Below are 19,444 nucleotides of genomic sequence, written 5' to 3' on the forward strand. Positions count from 1 at the left end.
CAGAACATTGGGGAACCCCAACACAGCAGTGATCTGAGACCTGTGCAGCAGTGATCTGACCCTATAGACAGTTGGCTGAAAAGCTGTAAGCAAAGACAAATAAAACCAAAAAAGCAATTAGACGGCATTGATCGGTTTGATCTGGGGACGGAAAACAAGTGGAGTCTAACGAGAAAGAGATCCTTCATGGGCTCATCCCAGAAAAGAGCTCCTGCTTTACTTAACCAACGAACGCAGCTTCTAATAAAACCAGGACAAGCAATCGAGATACCTGGTTTGGTCATAAACCAGTGAGCTAACGCCAATGCAATCTGAAGAGGCAGTTTAATTAGATCAGTAAAGTAAGCTCACTCACAAAAAGCAGAAACAAGCCACTACACTGAACCAACCAAGACTATAGATCATCAGACACCTTAAGACACAGCATGTGTCAATCTTTACAGCTCTCCACATGAACACTTCTGCGACTCCATAAGATCCAAATAATGTACAGTTGTGGGACAGTTTGTAGTGGCAATTTTACTTTGGACAGCAACCACCTTACGTCATTGCTCATTAAGAAGTCCATTAGTACACAGTTTTACACACGCATGCACACACACTTCCCTTAGTAAGAACAGTCTTCATGTGGTGTGGGCCAGCACCGAGGAGCTGTCCTTCGCCCTGGACTTACACGTCACGTGTCATTGCTACGTGTTCCACACCTCCAGATGCGAGGAGACTGTGCTCCTGTACTCCTGAGACCACGTCCTGTGCCTCCAAGGCGTTCTGTGAGTTGGCCAACAGCACTTTGAGGCTCCTGCTCAAGTCTCCAAGCTTCCCCAGCAAAACCCGCCCATCAGGTCTAAATCTGGTCGTCTGCTCCCGTCCCTAAGGAATGTCCCCTAGTCCCAGAATAAACCTGCTGACCAAATAGGCAGCATGAGTTCACTTTTTTTTTTGTGGGGCTGGGGGGGCGTCTCAGAATCCCCCCGGCAGTCCCCGTGTCTCATCCATTTCCCAAATGTAGTGGGGAAGGAGTCAGGGAGTTTATCCTTTGTCTGCCAGACACGAAAACCAACTGAACAACTCTGAATTTAAAAAGGACGGAGGACGACTGCAGCAGAAGGTTAGACATTAGGCTCCTTTCGCTAACACAAATTCATTACAATTCCTCACGATCGCCTTATACAGCACATAAAAGATGACAGTAAACACTGAATTCTCACAATGTACAATACACCAACAATTCATTAGCAGGACATTCTCACAAAAGACTTAAGACACAAAGGAATTTATATTCATCAATTCAAAATGTGCACATTCCACAACAAGCAATTGAGAGAATGTGTTTAATGTGATGAACAGACAGCATATGGGTTTCCATTTTATCCACCTGACACACAGGCATTGGAGAAATTTACAGACGCTGCTCAGTGATTATCCATAAATAACAGTGTAGTCACCATAGTGCTCAAATGTTTCAAGTGGAAGACGTGTTCAAAAAAAGAACCCTGACCTCTGCCCCACAGCTGTAAGTTAACTTTATAAATATAGGACGAGGTGATGTAACTTAACTGTGGCAGACAGAAACAGTGAGAGGGATATGGCTTGTCCTTCGCTCTCTCGAGTCTTTTCTGTGGTAACCATGGAGAGGAACGCCATGGACAGGAACGCTATGAAAGCCTTCCAAAAGGGGAGAACCATAGAGTTACAAAAGCAATACAGGGACAAAACAAAACCCAGAGCCAGGCGGAGAGCCCCTGTTAGAGGCATGCCCTCCAACGCTGCCGGAGTCTCCTGGCTCCTCCCAGCTCACCTTACACCCAAGCCTTTTGTTGATCGCGTCTCTGTGGTGTTTATTGATTGTGACTCTGGCTTCTCTATGGAGAGTCTTCTGGGGAGACGTGACCAGTGAGCTCACGACTCAGCCATGATCCCAGGCCAACATGGGCTCAGCCCCAAGCCTCACTACTGCACTGATCCAAGCCGCTCTCTCACTTCTGATTCGGACCTCAGTAGAATTCAGCAGGCCTCTACCGCGAAAGGCCACAGCCAAAAGCAGAAAACAGCCACGTCTCATTGGAGGAACCGAGCCCAGTACATCATGGGGAGAGGAAACTGCAAGTCTCCATGCCAAGAAGTGACATCACGGTCTGATCACCGAAGGCTCTGTCTGAAGGGGCAGGGGGTAATAAAAGCACTTTTTAGCTGTGGGAAGCTGGTGTTTTTTAGCAGTGTTCTGTTGCTACAACAATTTGAGCATTGGGAGATATAGTTGAAGTTTGAAGTGCATTTCAGTGCAACAAAACCAGTGTGGTTCTTCCAGGCAATTAAAACATTCCTTAAATGTATTCAGTACTGGTCCATTCCAAAACCAGCATTCAGTGTAACCATTCAGCCCTCCTGTCAGTACACCAACCTAGTAAAACAACTGCAGCTGAAAGTTTGGGTCTTACCAAACTGATTTCCCTTTCTTCATGGTCTTTGTTTAAAATTGGTTGTGAAAAGTCTAGTTTTGACATGCTGAGGCCAACAGCATCTACACTCCATTGGTGTTTTCTAACCAGCTACAAAATTTGCCTTTTATCATCAACACTAAATGCTGACTTGACAGCTCTGAGGATCCCACACCACACATGCAGGCATATTTAAACAGGCCCAGCTTTGGACAATATATATAAAAATCATTTATGCTGTCCATCAAAAGAAGGATTAGAAACACTAGTGAACCAGAGGTGCCCTGTTTTTGTTTTGAAGCTGCATTTGGGGCCAGTGGGTGGGGTGTGTTGCTCCCAGGGAAATGCAGCACCATCAGCCAGCCAGGATTGGCCCAGGGTCAGGCGTGACACTGTTTTCTGGGGCTTCTGGGACAAATAACAGCAGCTTTCAATAAGAATAATCAGGATTCCCCCACCCACAAGTCAGACTGATTCCAAAGACAACATTACAAAACAAAGAATCCTGTATTAAGAACAATACCTGGATCAAGATTGTTAGACTATTTCTGTGAAGGGCACATGTGTTAATATACACCCAGAATAATGCAGCCATTTTGACAAGAACTGACAAATAGCACTGGCAGTTCAGATTGTACACTTCATATATGTTTGTTTGTTTGTTTGTTTGTGTGTGTGGTTAAAGCAAGTCAAGGGTTTCAGGCTCACTTTCTGGTATGTGAGAGGAAACATCTGACCATGGGATGGTCTAAACACCGCCTGTACTCAGACATCTGGGACAAAGGAAAGTCACTTTTCTTTCTCTATATTGACACCATCACAAGCAGATAGATGAACACATCCTAAACCTTCCAAGCTCGTGTGGCACAGTTTGGGTTTTGTATCTTGGCCTGATGCCAGGAACAGTGACAGGCGTGCATCCTCATGTTATAAAAGCTGACAAGCTGACAGCATGTTTTAGAGAAATGAGTGAGACCATCATCCATCCTTAGAAAGATCATGTACCTTGATGCCTGATGACCCCTGATAATGGTAACAGAATGGCAATGACGGCTCACAAAAAAGGAACCCTTGGAGTACATATTGCACCCCCCCCCCCCAAAGAAATAAAGAAATAAATCAGTAAACAAAAATGAAAAAGAAATGAGCAATACATTCAGACTACTGGGAAATATGAGAGCAACGTGAGAAAAGAACCGGAATGATTTTTCACACTTTCAAATACTTCAGTTTTTATCCCTTTGCTTCCTTAAAAGTCTTCCTCTCCTGCCTTTTCCTGAGCTAATTTGGTCCACATGGACATGAAACGAAGCTGCGGCACCAAAAATGGCCAATCACTGTGTGATAAGTCATGCTCCGCCACGCCGCCTTGACCCCTCGAGTCATGCTCCGCCAAGCCGCCTTGACCCCTCGAGTCATGCTCCGCCACGCCGCCTTGACCCCTCGAGTCATGCTCCATCATGCCGCCTTGAACCCTCGAGTCCTCCTCTCCCCATTACCCCCCATTACCCCCTCACTCTACTCCCAGTCTGAGTAACTTGGCACAAAAGGCTAAAGGGTGCATGTTCACATTCCATTCAGGGCTGTAAAGTCCTGAAGGGAACTTCAGATTGCCACGATCTGACGAGCCACTTTCCATACTGGCTGGCTTCAAAAGGAAGAGGGAGGTGGCCATCAGGACATTCTTTCCACCATTACAGACCATCAAAAGAGCCAACGGTTTGAATTATAGTATGACGTATGGCCCTCAGCACTGGAGCCGATCACACAGGGATGTCTGTGGTTACCGTTACTGGTTGCTTTGTTTATGAGGAAGCTGGCAATGGGAAGACAAGGCATAGCCTTCGGCTCCCACTCGTCCACCATCTCCACGAGCCCAAGTGGCTTTGAAGCAGCTGGCCAAGACTGGGCCCTTTGTTACGAAGCGGTGAGCAGTGCAGGCCATGTGACCTCAGCCTGGCACTGTGCCAGAGCCCATCCACGCTCACCCAACGAGCCACAGTCGCCACAGTGCAGCCTCGCTGTTAGAGATCCACGAGTCATTACAAGACAACGTGGGGGGTGGAGGGTGGATGACCCAGTTCTGGTTCAGTACTTGCTCTCTAAAGAGCACTTGGGCTTCGGAGCAGCAGTGGCCATGTAGGGGACCACAGCCAGACCAGTGCTTCCTGTCCACCTGGCTATGGACCGTACCTAGATCATCATTCTGGCCATGGCAACCATCACGTTTTCTATTAGAGGGACACCACCAGCCACAGTAGCATGTCTGAGGTATGAAAGGTAGGAGCGTACTCTCGTTTTAACATGTGGTTGTGCAATCTCTAAGGACAGGGAAGCCCCTAACTGGCACTGAGGAACTAATGCCCACCACGAGCGACTGATGATTGCCTTCCATCAGCTCACTGCTGCTCATCGTCACCTGTGTGCATTTATGTTTGAACACACCAAACGGATCACAGCTGATCAGGCACACACACGCAAAAGGAAATAACTCGGAAGTAAGCGTTGCTTCCACCAAAGTGTGGACCAAATGACCCAAGGAAGGTGCAGGCGTCTTATAATGAGTGTACAATCTTATAATGAGTTCTGAATCACTCCGACCTCTTAAGCTTCTTCCATAAAATTGCGTATGGTAATGTCAAATTTTCCTCCTGTTCTCGAGATTGTTGGCACAAAAAAAATTACTGTGTAGCAAAATCTTAATCTTCTGTCAAAACCAGAGTGTAATTGCACATTGCCTCAGTAGATCAAGCCACAGTATGACAAAACAAAAAACCTTATGCAGTTTGTATCTATATTCTCATTTCAAGTCAAAGTTCGACTGAACAGCTAATGAAAAATTCCCCTCACAGCTGACCGCCAACAATGAGAATATATACGACTGGTGAAACGGCACCGATCAGGAACAACTAGAGTCAGTGGTGCGGCACACGCTACACCGAGTACAGGCGGCGGAGCGGCACACGCTACACCAATGTACTCTGTGGACCAGAGACGAACGGACACCAGCTTGACGACGCCTGACAGTCGGTCAGCACGTCCCTAACCTAATTAGCCTGGGCCTTTGCACAAGCTTCTCCAAGCCACTAAGAACCAAGACTCCATGGTCTGCCCTCTGCCACCATCAAGACAAATCACATATACAGCATTCGTCAGATGCTCTCATCCAGACACGACTTGTGCTTCCTGGGAACTGAACCCATGACCTTGGTTTTGCAAGCACCTTGTTCTACCTGCACTACCAGGTGAGTTACTGGAGAACTTTCAAGACCCAGGAACTTCAAATAATTCAATTAGTGATCATTTGTGTGGTATGTCACTAACAGAGTGTAAATGCACGGAGACGTTCCCAGCTCCTGTGACACAAGGACGAACCCTCCGGTATGTTTAAGATAATCACACAGCTCAGGGTTCTCCTGAGTATCCCCAGCTGGTCTTCCTCTCACAAACCTCATTCCTCTCCATTAATTAAGGGCAGCTTCAAGCCGAGTGTAAAACTGCTCTTTTGTGCGGTACCACTGGCCCTTGAGGATAGCAAAAGAAAATTAAAAATGGGGAGAGAGAGAGAGAGCACGCGCGAGTGCGGGGGGGAGGCTAGATTAGGAGTCTGTGTATATGCTAGTGGGGGAAGGTAAGAGAAAGGGGTGGGCTTTTGGAGCACGCAGGCCGGGTTGGCGCTGGGCCGTGGAACTGTCCCCGAGGCCGGTATAGCACATGGCCGGGGGAAGAACGAGACTAGAGAGGCAACAGAGCTCTGCTAGCATTCGGCAGGCACAGCGCCGTTGGCTAGAGGCATGGGACTGGCAGCGTGTTTAGTATGCAGTCGCCAACCACAGAGGAGAGAAGGGACCAGAGTGACCTTCCCGCAGTTCCCGAGGGACGAAGGAGGGAGAAAGAAAAGAAACGTGCACGTGCGTGCGGCATAAATGTCATCACAGTGTGGAACATCCAAAAGCAAACAGCCATCCAGCATCAACATGCCTGAACTACACACCAGGCTAATGACAGGAGTGAGAAAAGCCCATTAACACAGCCGGAGTGCGACAGGTGTGTGTCCGAGTCACAGGCACTGCCAGCGCGGGCAAGACAGACCCCGATGGCTGCCGTTTGCTAACACTCACCTGTTTTCCCACCAGCTGCCAAATGTGTGTCCAAGCTTGACAGAACAAGGACAACTGAAAGTGCTCGCGTACTTTTGCTAAACAGTTTAGAGGTAAAGAGGAAAATCCATTCAAATAAATAAATAGACAACTTGAAAAAGAAACCATTCCTCAAGGTTGGTCTTCTCAGCCATCTCTCCAGATTTCTAATGACTTGAAGAACGCTGCCGTTCCACCACCGACTCGTCGTACTCACCGCCAGCACGTTCACACTGGTATTGTCACTATGTATTCTATTAATGTTTAAAGAGTTTACAGTCCACTGGCCAGACCATGTTTCTGAGTGCTACCACAATCAAGAGCGGAAAGCCTTGTGCTAGCAGTAAGGTAACTCACCCTGCAGCTTGTCTACAAGACTGGAGGGGGAGGGGGGAGGGGGGGTCACCCAGAACAGCCGCAGGACAGCTGTTCCTCTTACACAGATGGGACGACCCAGGCACCACCTGTCCAGGACCCACACTACAGAAGGGCGATATAGTTATGAGGGATAGGGAGGCGTGCTGGCAACGGAACCATGAGGGAGAGCCTGACAAAACCCTGCAGAGGCAAGGCCCGAGTCACACGCCACCATGGTGATTCCATGCCTCTCCAGACCACAGTCGCTGGCGAGGGAGAAGACCTGAACCAAAGATCATGGTGGTAAAAGGTCTGGAGCATCCAGGACACACCTGCAGCACGACATGCAACATCTGTATCCAGTCACATGCCTGCAGCTTCTGCACGTGACCACGTGAGGTTAAATGAACCTCCTTGCATGCAAGCCAGAGATCATGGACAGCCTGTATCCAAACAGACCCATGCAATGTACATATTTCAGTTTACCAGAACTTAAACAATGATCAGCCCCAGTGACATGAAAAATACAGTTCAATGCAGAGAAATCAATTCAAAGTTTAAAAAGGCTAAACTGTTACTGGAAACGGAGCATAACTAATTTCTGCTTGATGAAGCAAATAAATATATTGTGTAAATTCTGGAGATCAAATTAATTTGCACATACATTCTGTGCTACTGAAAAAGTGTGACAGAGCTCAGACAAATTATACTGGGCTTCAGGGCATCACACACCATCAGCACCATCAATAAGACATGTTAGGCTGCATCTCAGCAAAGCATGCCATATGCCTGCGTATAGACAGGCTCCACAGTTAACAGCATGCAACTGCCATTTTCAAAGCTTTTAGCATTCTCCGAAGGCCAGCATGGATCGCCATTGAATTCCTTTACTAACTTTTCATTTGCAGATAAAATTACAACACAGCCCATTTAAATAGGCTGGTTGCATGTCCAGTGCAGGCTGCAGCAGAGAGGATGCTGGGTCTGTCTTCACACGGCAGTGGACCGCAGTTCTGCTCTTAGAATGGCTTTACTATTCTGCCCATTCATCTTCTGAACACAGGCATTCAGATTACAGCACAGCAGTAACCAAAGAAACCTGCACAAATAATTTCTCAAGAGATGATTTTAAAATATTATGAAACAAAGGAAGGCTGAGTGGGGAAAAATGACCTAAATAATTAGGGACATTTTGTAACAGGTATTTAGTAAATCATTTGAAATTAAATTTAATACTACTAAAGATACCAAAGAATATCAGATGCACAAAATTAAACCTATTCCAAGCCTGCTAACTGCACAGACCACCTTTTGCAGCGGGTCTTGTGTTTGCCTCTGGGGGGGGGGAAATAAATGTACATCAGTCCAGCCCTCATCCATTAGGCTGAAACATTTCAAGTCATGCCAAGCACTGCCGCCAGCCGAGCCGTCAAAAGCTGGCTATCGACCTGTGTCTCCAGATCCCATTCCAGGAATTCCAAGCAGGGCACGGCCTGGATCGTCTTGGAGGTCATTACAAAATAAACAGCACACCCAGTCGGCGCAGAAATGCAGAATCGTTCATTTCCGTGTAAATAAAGTAGCAGCTTTGGAAGGCTGACAGCTGACATCTTTGATGTGCCCTGTTGTGTGAGTGAGACGGCACGGAGGAGGAGCTCAACCAGCTGCCGAGTTGAGCTGGATTAGATGCCTGTTCTGTTAACACATGCTGGGAGAACACTAAACCAGCAGCAAAGAGCACAGGATCATGGGACGCCTTTCACCAATGACGGATGAAGTGTGGGGGAAGGCTGGTGCCGTTAAACCAACTTCGGACCGAGATAGACAAGCTAAGCTTGAGTGAACCTGGCTGAAGTTCTCCAGGCTGTTTCTTCCAAGACAAAATGCTATAACAGTAAGGTGTAATGACCAGGATCCCTACTGGGGGCATCTCTGCTGGCACTAGCACACGCGCATTTGCGCCAAGCCTCCCTGGCGGACTCTGAGCTCCACAGGCCCCTCCCACTCCCACGGGCCTTCCCCACTGGTGCTGGCAGACACGGCCTTTGGAGCTCAGTGTTGCTACCACCCCTCGCTTTGCTTCCTCCACCACACAAGGCCTGAATCTCTGCACCAAGTGGCCACAATGGCCATATTCTTCTCATCCTGGAAAGGTTTTGAAGCTAGTGTCAAACGATCCACTCTCAGGGTCCAGCTCCATTGTTGCGCCAACAAAAGGGAGGCGGTGATTCACGACACTTCAATCCTCAGGCCTCTGGGGCATCTACGAGGAAGGCCAGCTCACTGCCTTGGCAACTTCACAAGATCTTCACCAGAGATGGAGTTTAAGATGCACTGCTTTTGGCATTATCAAACACACCAGTATACCACAGATCTACAAATCTTGCCACGGAAACATCCCCAATAAAGGATGCTAATTAAAGGCAACATTGTTGAATAGAAACAGATTTGATGGCTGTGTTCCCTGAGAAAGAAGCAAACTCCTCGCTTGTGATGACAGAAAAGGCTATAGGAGCACTGGATGAAAACAGTGGCATTATTATCCCTTGCAAAGCACAATATGATCCCACGGCAGCCCACAGCACCTGCACGCCGATACATGCCAAACAGGGAGCGAAGCTCGAAAAGAAGCAGGGGCTGTGTGTGTGTGTTTCTTTGGTTTGCCTTTTCATGTTTGCATATAGTGTTGTATTGTCAACCCTCCCCCAGTTGATTAAACATGTAGCAGCTAGATCTGTCTTCTGTGCCTCCTGCTAGCACGGTGAGAGGGTTAGAGAAGGTTTGGGTTTGCCCTCATGCACAGGGACAAGCGAGAGGAAAGCAAACACTCAATTATGTACGCGAACTGAAAGGTGTGCACCTCTTATGGGAAGCAAAGAAACAAACAAGCAGTCTTCCCCAGGATGTAAGTGAGAAGCAACGGACAGAGTGCCAGCGACCGTATTGAGGTCGCAGACAGTCTGTCTGGCACTGCTGGACACTGGGTTCACACACTGTGGAAACATCGCAAAATGGAGCTCAATTAGGGCCATGAGAAAAAAAATATTTTGTGAAAATGATTTACAGTATGTTGCCATGAAATACTGAGCTGACAAATTTTAGAGTTCATGGACAATTTGGGAACAGAGTGAAAACTACATAAATCATGTGTCTGGTAGGAAAATAAAAGAATCAGTTTAATTAAACTCTTTTCAAAATATTTTCTTCATGCATCCCATGCGATTGCTGATCTTGACAAAACAGGTGTGTCCTGTAAACACTCCAACAATACAGGGCATGTGGACAAGACGGCAGGCAGACTTGACCAGAGAGCCTCCAGAACACAAGACAGCCCAGCTGGGCTCTAGAAAAATGGGGGTGAAAACGCAAGTAATTTGGCAGAGATTCTACACTATAATCATTTCCAGAAAAATGCACTTATCCCATGACATGCCTCCCCCCCCCCCCCCCCTTACAATGTGCCACACTATCCATAGTGTGTCCATTTATACCAACCGTACGGAAAAATGTGATACTATTCTAATCCTTAAGGAAACAACTCAGTATTTGGAAACTTCCCGTGTTAGCCCAGTGCAATACGATGCAATTCTCTCAGTAACGTATGATCAGTATGACCGAGGCACAGGGCAAAAACATCTTACACTTGTACTTCAATTCACAACAAACTAAAATGGACAATAAAACAGAACTCATCTCTGCCTGAACGCAACATGATTACGGTCATCTGTCACCTTTGACAACACAAGTTGGAAGACACTTGGAGCCTTCCAACACAGTCACTGGCTACATAGTTCACCGTTTGGACAGATAGCACATCACATTCACTGGACTAACATAATGACACTGTAGCTTTTAAAAACAAAGCCAATCCAAATGAACACCTTGTTACACCACTACAACACAAAAGAGCGCATGCCATTAAAGGTCGGGTAAACGCTGCGTCAGGCATTCTTCTGCTGCCCTTTCTGTGAAGGGGAAGAACGACTATGTTAAAGAGGAGACGACAACCAAGACAAGACACGGACATCTCTGCCAAAGTTTCCGCAATAAGACGAACGCTGGAAAGCAGAGGCCTTCTCTCAAATCTACATCCCAAGAACTCTCTCCTCAATAATTCTTAGAACCTGACTGAATCAGTACTGAATCAGTAAGACCTCGTTCTTTATTCTAAAAAACAAAGAATTAAGAATAGTGCATTTTAAAAACACATTCCTTGCTTACTTAGATCCGATACATTTGTGGCTCTTTGATGTGGTAACAGCTCCTGGAAGAGTGCATGTCATGTTTTAGTTGTTATGCATTACAATTCACCTTAAGCCGCAACCAGCAATACGTTGCCACTGAAACCTATACTGGTACCACTGGAAGAATTTTAATACCACCCAACCCTAGAATGCATTGTACCAGTCTTCCAACATACCAATGACGGCAGGTCAATTTGGAAATATGAGATGCAAATAATGCGCAGCATTTATGAAAAAATAGGACAACCAAGCACAACAGTCTCAGACTGATGTTCAGACAAAACTCCATTACTGAGGCGGTCAGTCCTACACACTGTAGGCAGAAGAGTTAAGTGGCACTGAGGTACTGTTGGTTTACACAAACACCAAGTGAGTCGTCCAGCGGTTCCACGTTTGGACAGCAGATGTGCTGCAGTGGACAGGCATGCAGAGAACGGAGGACGCAGGACAAAACATACGACATGGGCCAAAGCAGCATGGGCCACAGCAGCCAAACCAGGAGCTGTAACAGGAACTCTGCAAAAGCCACGTACAAACAAATAAAACATGTCTAACATTAGATTATCAGCAGAGCTGAAAAATATGACGACTGGATGAACAACAATTTCAAATCAGAAGACTGAAACGCTTCTCAAACTCAGTAAATTTACTTTGGTTTATCAATGCAAATCCATGCAAAAGGTCTTGGGTTATTTTATTACTTTGGGTAGTGCTCGAAGAATCTGCCCCCCAACCCCTTACTAACATGTAAACAATTCTGGACCTTGAGAGGAACTTGTTCCACACAGACGCTGTTTCTAGGTTAACTAGAATGCAATATACCACACTTTTCTTGATGCACTTAAAAGTAGCCACTAATTGTACTGCAAATCCAAATTATCAATCATACAGTATTGCCTTAACATAGATCAACGCTTGACCCAGCTCAAGACGGCAGGGTCTCCTCCATCCAGAACATCTAGAACGTCATGTGGAAGAAGGGCAGAACGGCGACGCCAGTAGAGCGCTCAAATTTTAGAAACAACGCCACAAGAAATTCCAGTGCTTGGCGTTTTGTTGACAGCAGTGGAAAACGTTGCTTTAGCGGTCGGGTCTCATTCAGCCAAAGAAACGCCAATGTAGTTTTCTGGGTTGAGATTTGGTGTCAGGACAGACAGCAGCATATGGTCTGCATCACGGTGATCCTCTGCAGCCCACTCAGTGGCCTGATCTGCCCTGTGGGTTGTATGTGCGTGAGGCGGGGTGGGGGGGCATTACCACTCTCCTTACACAACAGCAATGCTGGCGTTTAGAACTGCTACATACGGTCTCAGTCAGGTGCTGTATGGCCAGCCACACCTCTGCTGCAAAACGCTCGGCAAAACATTCACTCGTCCCTGTGATCTGTAAACTAAAGTTTGGCAAACAATTACACGTGCATGTGACCATTGCAGGAACATTTGATTATTAGCATTTTAAGGAGCCTTCCTTGCCTCATTTGACTGTAGAAATGCAGCCAAGAAACCAGCAGCTACAATGACCTCATACATGTTGTTTCTGTGTGAAACACAGCCAGGCTGCATCTCGTTGAGACAGCAAAATGCAAAAACCCTGATGATGAAGTGATGCGTACTAACGATGCCAGAACTACCTCAGAGGCATGCGTGCACAAGGCCTGCTGATCTCACATCTTCAAAGACCAAATCAGAGGACTTTGAAGCCCCCAAATACCCAAATGCAAGGTCATTATTACACAGAGCTACATGTCTCCAAGAACAGGGGTGTAAGCTCGAACCTTAACCTGAAGCTCATTTTAGCCATGACTGTCACGTATTGGCCAGTGCCTTCTCAGAAGGCCTGCAGCCCTTGGCAGCCTTAAATTAACAGAGTCTGGGATTAGGTTCAACTCCAGGAAAAGTTCTGCAAAGAAATAAGACTTGAACCAATATGAAAAACACACATGACATATGAAGTTAGAATATTCCTTTCTGATAAAGGCTGAATGATTTATTTCAGTCTGTGTGTGTTGTTTTTCATCTTAAATGCCCTCCAATCTCACAACATATGATAGTTGTACAAATAAGACATTGAAAAGTGTGAATTATCCGTAGGTGTGTATAAAAATTGCTGCAAAGCAGCAATAGAGGGGGAAAAGTAGCAACCGACATGAAAAAAATGTTATCTATGCCCAGGAGCTGCAGCATTAAAGCTTTCATAACCGTCATTTCCATCATTAACACCACAGTCATGGTGTTGGTACTGAAACGCATGGCGTGAATGACATACTGTGTCAAATAGGAACTGAGTTTCCTGGGAACATTAGCAGCTCAAAGAACATCACTTAAAGATGTTCTCTTCAATCAAAGCATTCTGCAGCTGCCACAAACATCACACAATCCTTGGGTTTTTTCTTTAAGTGTTGCCTAGTGTATTCTAAAATAAAACCATTACTTTATAGATCTACATTCTCAAGGTTATTTTTTTTATTTTCTCTTTAGTTGGTTATCCTACATCAATACTCAAACAGGCTCATGTTGGTGTTATTCCAGTCAGGCTACATTGTGCGCTAGCTGGTATTTTTGTTCACTGCAAGCTTGGTCAAACTCGTTCTAGTGCTTTTGTAGGAGGGCCTATTCATAATGCCTTTCTCTCCCTCATGAGGCAGGTGAAGCAGCCATCCCTACATTTCCCCCAAAGATCTGTACATATTCCCTCATCTACAGCTCTGTCAGGACATTCCACAAGTGTACATCAAAGACTCACAAAAAGTCTGCTTAGACAGAGCTTCAGCTTTCTGTTTCCACAGAGTAAAGGAATATGATACGTTTATGGCCTCCAACCGCTGGGTAAACCCTGCTAAGAAGTGCGGCCCGTGCTGAGTCGGGCGAGGGTCTTGATAAGGTCCCCCATAACTCCAGCTACGTTGAGCACAAAGCTGGCCTTAAAACTAAAATTAAACAAAATCCATCTGCTTCTGTTCTTGACAGTGTGCTATACTCAAAACTCGGCAGTGTTCGTCAGTTTTTAAAGGCCACGGCACAGCTGTTGTGATTTAACTGATCTGATCTGATGAATGCGTAGCAAAGGGTCGCACACCCCGCCGGGATTAATGCACGCGTCATCACATTACTATTAAATAAATAAACTTTGCCACGAAAAAAAGGTCCGAGTCACTCCAATAAACCCGCACTCAGCAGTCATCGCAACAAACGGGAAAAAATAAAACTTGTTTAGAAACATCTATACCGCCCCCTCATCGCCTTTGTTAGATGGCTTGTGAGGTTTTGCTTCGTTTTTCCTGCTCATCGTGTTCGTCGGGAAGTTAACGTCCTACCACCCATTGATGACCAAACACCTCAGCCGGTCACGGCAACGTGCCTGATGACCAACCGCCCGGTTACAGGTATCGCTGGGATCGCATGCAAGCAGAGGACGAAACTTTTGGAATACAAACAAGGCCAAGTTGCCCCAGTGAGCGAGCAGACTGCAAACTCACGCCAGCTGCAGGAGATCCAATCGTACGTGTTCAACGGCAGCTCTCTGGAGTGACCATATGCGACCGACTATTTTAAAAAGGTGCGCGAGTCTCGCTCATTTGTTCGACACTTACTGCAATGCAACTGGCCCCAAACACTCGCACGTCTGCCACGGGGGGTGTGTTGGGAACATGCAGCGCACGGGTGCGCTTTGGTGTGCCTCGTCGCCTAAAAGGACTCCACATTTCAAAATAATGGTTGTATAGTCGGAACAAGTGCAATAAGTCAACCTGGATTTTTGCATGCATAAAACCACCACTGGTTTGTTCTGCGTCTGCGATCTACTGTTGCAACAAAAAACACGAGCGCAGGAAAGAGAATATTCGACCCAGACAGAATCGACTGGACCAAACGGAGAATCTTCGAATAGATGCTGTCGGACACGCACGACATGAGCGCGCCTGGAACATTTTCGGATGTCCATTCCTTCTCCAAAAGCGCAGCTGCAGACTCTTATTTGACGACCCCGAGTCCCACAGGCCAGTCCTTACCTCATGACGGCGCGTCGCTGTCTGTGCTATGTGAGGACGGTTGGGCGTGAAGTTGGGATTGCAGCTCGCTCTGAAAAGTTCGCACTTGACCACAAAGGATCAATGGAGCCGCAGGGCTGCACAAAGACAAGATCCAATAAAGGAGGAAAAAAAAGAAAAATAGAAAAGAAAAAAGAGCCCGGTCTACATTATCTACCGCGGCCGGTGGGCAGCGAGTGAGAACATTTATAACTGTGAAAATATTCGGTTTTCTGCAACGGTTTCTGCTCCTAATAGCGGCAACGTGCCGCCGGGATCCCCTGCTACGGCTCGCGGACTGACGCACGGCTTTTCTCAACTACGTGACTCACGTAAGAGACGCAGACCCGATGGCCACGCCCCCATGCAAATCTGGAGAGAACTGAGGGGTAAAAACAAGGGCCGCGTACTTGGCAGCGCAATAGCGCTGCGGTGTGGGCAAACGGAAAATAGCAGATTAAGCAAATTCTTTCAGAATTAAACTAATACGCTTCGTATCTAGCATATTAATCAAAATTGCACAGACAGCGTCGCTGTTTCCTGCGGCTTGCGCTGAATGGCCTGAAATAATTTACATTTAGCTGACGCTTTTATCCAAAGTGACTTATAATTACGATTGAACATAACTTGTTCACAATCGCATTTGTTCAGGCCTTGTTCTTGGTGGGGGACTTGAACTGGCAACCTTCTGAGGACGCAGCCAGAGCCTTGACCACTGACCTACTAGTACAGAGAATTAACATATAATTTGTCATTCCAAAATAAATGTATTATATAATAAATCTCGAGCTTCCCTGTAGTCTATATCGACCGGTTTACATGAACCCAAAGCAGAGGAGGGTGTAGTACTGTATACCGTCCTCCTAAGAGAATACTGTAGCGACCCGGGGACGTGTCGTGGTGCAACGGTTTAACACAGGTGGCTGAACCTCGTCACTTGATCAGGGTTCAGTCATCTGACTCCGCTTCCAGCCCCATAATAGTCACACTATACGTCCCTCTCTCACGGGCCTGACTCGGCTGCTTTAACAGTTAATGTAGCCTGCACAAACAGGGTAATTAATAACAAAAACAATTATGTATTGCAGAAATGAACGACCATACAATTGTATATATAGTACATTTAAAACACTGTATTTGGATGATGACAGAGGTGTTTAGCTAATGTCCTTATTTTCTAAGTATGCTTCAAAATACTATTTAGAGGAGAAAACGCACTTCTGTTTTAGTCAGTCATGAGTATTTAGTCCGTATGAGTATAGGCTGAGTTTATGGGCTGTTTAAATGATGATATATGCACTATGAATTGCTACTGTATATGGAAATTGCTATATAAATAAACCTGCCCTGCCTTCTGTTAATTGAGACATCATTACTTCAGAAGCTGTTTTTTGTTTTTGTTTGTTTGTTTGTTTGTTTGTTTGTTTTGGGGTTTTTTTTGCATTCACCAATTTTTTTTTAAACCAACGCCCTCTGCAGGTAGCTGATGTAATAGTTTTTACGCACATTAAGTCACTTTAATACACTTAGTCCAGGAAATCAGTTGCACTGCGGTGAATTTAAAAGATCATTCATTTGCATATGACAGTGAGTCAAGGCTCAAACAGCCCACACGCAGTTATCCTGCAGTCCACTCTTGGTCTTTCGTTATACGTTGACACTTCTTCTAGTTTCCCAAGGGCATCAGTGCCTTCAACAGCTTGGCTAAGGAAGAGAGGAAATGCAATATTAACCAGTTTAATGCTTTACTTCTTTGATAACACAGGTAATAGGTCAGCTTTTAGTAGCTGTTTCCTCACTGAATTCTTAAGACACAAACAACAACAATAATATTAATAACATTATCCATTTTCATTTTTCACATCGTTTTGGTTTGTAGTGAATAATAAGTAATAACCGACTCCTCAGATATGTAACTTCTGAACCTGTAGGTACGCTTCACAATCGCATTTGATATTCAGCTCTTCATCCCAAAATCAGCGTTTACTACAGTTGACCTTATGACTTATAGATTTGTACACTACAGATGTATGGTAGGAGTCATATATGGATATTGTTTTAAAGCCAAAATAGAGCATTTCTGAAACACCCACCCAAAAGCCACATAATGTCTGTCCATCCACAGGGATGGCTGCAGTGTGATGTAGAACTGGGAACCATTACTATGGGGTCCGTGATTGGCCATTCCCAGGATACCTCGCTTATTGTGCGACACAGCAAAGCTCTCATCTGGGAATAAATGAGCAGACGGTGATTAGACGTTGGACTCTAACTACAGAACCATTACCCTCCCCTGCTATGTCCAAAATATTTGTGAGGTCAAGTGATGTGGATATTAGTGCAGTACCTTCAAATGTTGCACCATAAATGGATTCTCCACCATTGCCTTTCCCTGTTGGGTCTGTAATAGAGAAAGAAATATGGGTTTTGTAATTACCTAATATTTTCTCTGCATGCATGTGTATGTGTAATGTGTGTATGTGAGTGGGTGCATGCATGTGTGCATGTGCAAGTATGTAGGAATGTATGTGGGTGAATCAGTGTGTGCGTGCGTGTTACACTGCAGTACCTCCTCCCTGTACCCAGCCATTAGGCACCACTCTATGGAACACGGAGCCCTTGTAGCTAAGTGTGAGTCCAGTCTGGGACACCCCTGCCTCACCAGTGCACAGGGCTTTGAAGTTTTTACATGTTTTTGGACACAGGTCTGAGAAGAGCTGGGGAACACACACCTTTTATTGATGCACATCTGAAATCACTTTCATAAGGAGAAATTATGCAAAAAAAGTAGCTGAGCTGCTGAGACGCAGCTACACATCAGAGCGCGCGGACCTTTACCTCAAACAGGACTCGGCCAGCTACCTCCCCTCCAATCTCAATATCCATATACACAAACACATGCTGTTAAAACAGAAGCACGAAGGAGAGAGAGTTGGTGGTGAAGAGAGTTGGACCCAGCCCTAACGCTGCGTGCTCTCCGCCCTGCCGTGTTTCATTTTCCCCCTATACAAACACCCCTGAGCTAAATGGTAAGTACTTTCCGACTTGAATCACGTGTGTAAGCAGCGACGAACGCTGCAGAGGAGCGTGCTACATCATGTTCAAAGAGATCGTCGGCGCACGCTAGGCGTACTTGCCCCTGTGCTGCGCAGGTGCTGGGCGTAGTGCTCCTCCGCGAGCGCAGCGTAGAGCGACTGTGGCCGCGAGAGGCCGAACCTCCACTGCGCCTCTGCCCACGCGGACAACGCCTTCTCGTCGCCGAGCAACCGGCCATTGACGAAACACACGAGCTCGCCGCTGTAGTGCCACATGTCCCCTTTAAGCTCCTGTGAGGGCAGACAGCGGTTAGCGGCTCTCCACGGACACGCAGCGTGCAGCACTCGTGGTCGCGCGCGTCGTTTTATTCCTACTTTCTTTCTCTTCGCCAGATACACGCGCCAGTCGCACTCGAGCAGCGGCTGAATGGTGGCGTCAACAAACGAGGCTGGAAATGTATGTTTCAGTCCCTACGGCACAGAGGAGTTCAAACGCATCAGCTAACTTGCTAGTTTGCTTTATCTGAAGAACATGCTGAACATGAGGCACGCAGGCATTATTTTAGCTGTGAAGTCCGAGGTGGCTAACTTCATAACAGCTGAGTGTTGTAGTGATGCGTCAACGTACCTCCGCAATGCTCTTAGCGACGTGGAAATTGTTCACTTTCATTAAACCAACTATTTCCAAATGTACTCCGGATGCCATTGTGTGACCAGACATCCCATTCGAGTAAGCGTGAGGTTTCTATGGTAACCGTATCTACTGGCGCTGGAAGATGACGTCAAGGCTGAAGCACAAAGGGTTCGTCCCAGACTCGTGCGCTCGGTTTTTTTCAGCTTTCTTTTCGTTTCAAAATACACGAAGACGAGAGAAGATGCGGAGCCCACAAAAAGCAAATAGAACATTTCCGCCATGTGAATTATAGTATCGAGTAATGGCTTGAGCAGCTGATCAGTGGCGCTAGACACGCGATGGACAGAATCGTAATAGATGGATCGTAATTATGTTCATTCATTCATTAGGTGAAGCCAACCTTACATTGGCTGCGTCACGGTTGCAAAAAAACAACAACAAACATTTCAGTCCTTCCAATGTTAAATTTAAATGCGAACTACAGCATTTCATATTTTTCTATGCAGCAGTAGCAAAAGACTTTCACTTGAAAGAGTTATTTTTAATTCAAAGACCACACCACATTTTGAAGAA

General features: G+C 46.1%; 2 protein-coding genes across 5 annotated transcripts in view; both read right to left on the reverse strand.

Moving 5' to 3' along the window:
• Positions 1 to 16,218, reverse strand: part of enah (ENAH actin regulator) — a 70,442-nt gene extending 54,224 nt beyond the window's left edge. The window contains exon 1 of one of the 3 annotated variants that reach the window (XM_081718007.1): positions 15,185 to 16,218. In XM_081718007.1, the coding sequence (XP_081574133.1) occupies positions 15,185 to 15,189 (5 nt within the window). In that variant the 5' untranslated portion in view covers positions 15,190 to 16,218. Of the gene's footprint in view, positions 1 to 673; positions 833 to 12,067; positions 12,295 to 15,184 lie in introns of those variants that run through there. The other 2 variants (XM_081718009.1, XM_081718006.1) reach the window with 2 other exon arrangements.
• A 143-nt stretch (positions 16,219 to 16,361) lies between these two features.
• Positions 16,362 to 19,370, reverse strand: ppil6 (peptidylprolyl isomerase (cyclophilin)-like 6). 2 transcript variants are annotated; one of them, XM_027022461.3, is made up of 8 exons: positions 18,866 to 19,370; positions 18,613 to 18,708; positions 18,340 to 18,528; positions 18,041 to 18,103; positions 17,772 to 17,919; positions 17,550 to 17,603; positions 17,296 to 17,431; positions 16,362 to 16,906 (listed from the first exon to the last, which is right to left on the reverse strand). In XM_027022461.3, exons 1-8 carry the CDS (start codon positions 18,956 to 18,958, stop codon positions 16,795 to 16,797), a joined length of 891 nt encoding a protein of 296 aa, XP_026878262.2. In that variant the 5' UTR covers positions 18,959 to 19,370; the 3' UTR covers positions 16,362 to 16,794. The 2 variants fall into 2 exon arrangements, with proteins under 2 accessions (XP_026878262.2, XP_081574142.1); XM_081718016.1 differs by having other exon boundaries at positions 18,340 to 18,708.
• Between the last annotated feature and the right edge of the window lie 74 nt (positions 19,371 to 19,444).

Source organism: Electrophorus electricus, chromosome 7 (genome assembly GCF_041902795.1).
Source record: "Electrophorus electricus isolate QZ-2024a chromosome 7, ASM4190279v1, whole genome shotgun sequence".
NCBI classification, from domain to species: domain Eukaryota; kingdom Metazoa; phylum Chordata; class Actinopteri; order Gymnotiformes; family Gymnotidae; genus Electrophorus; species Electrophorus electricus.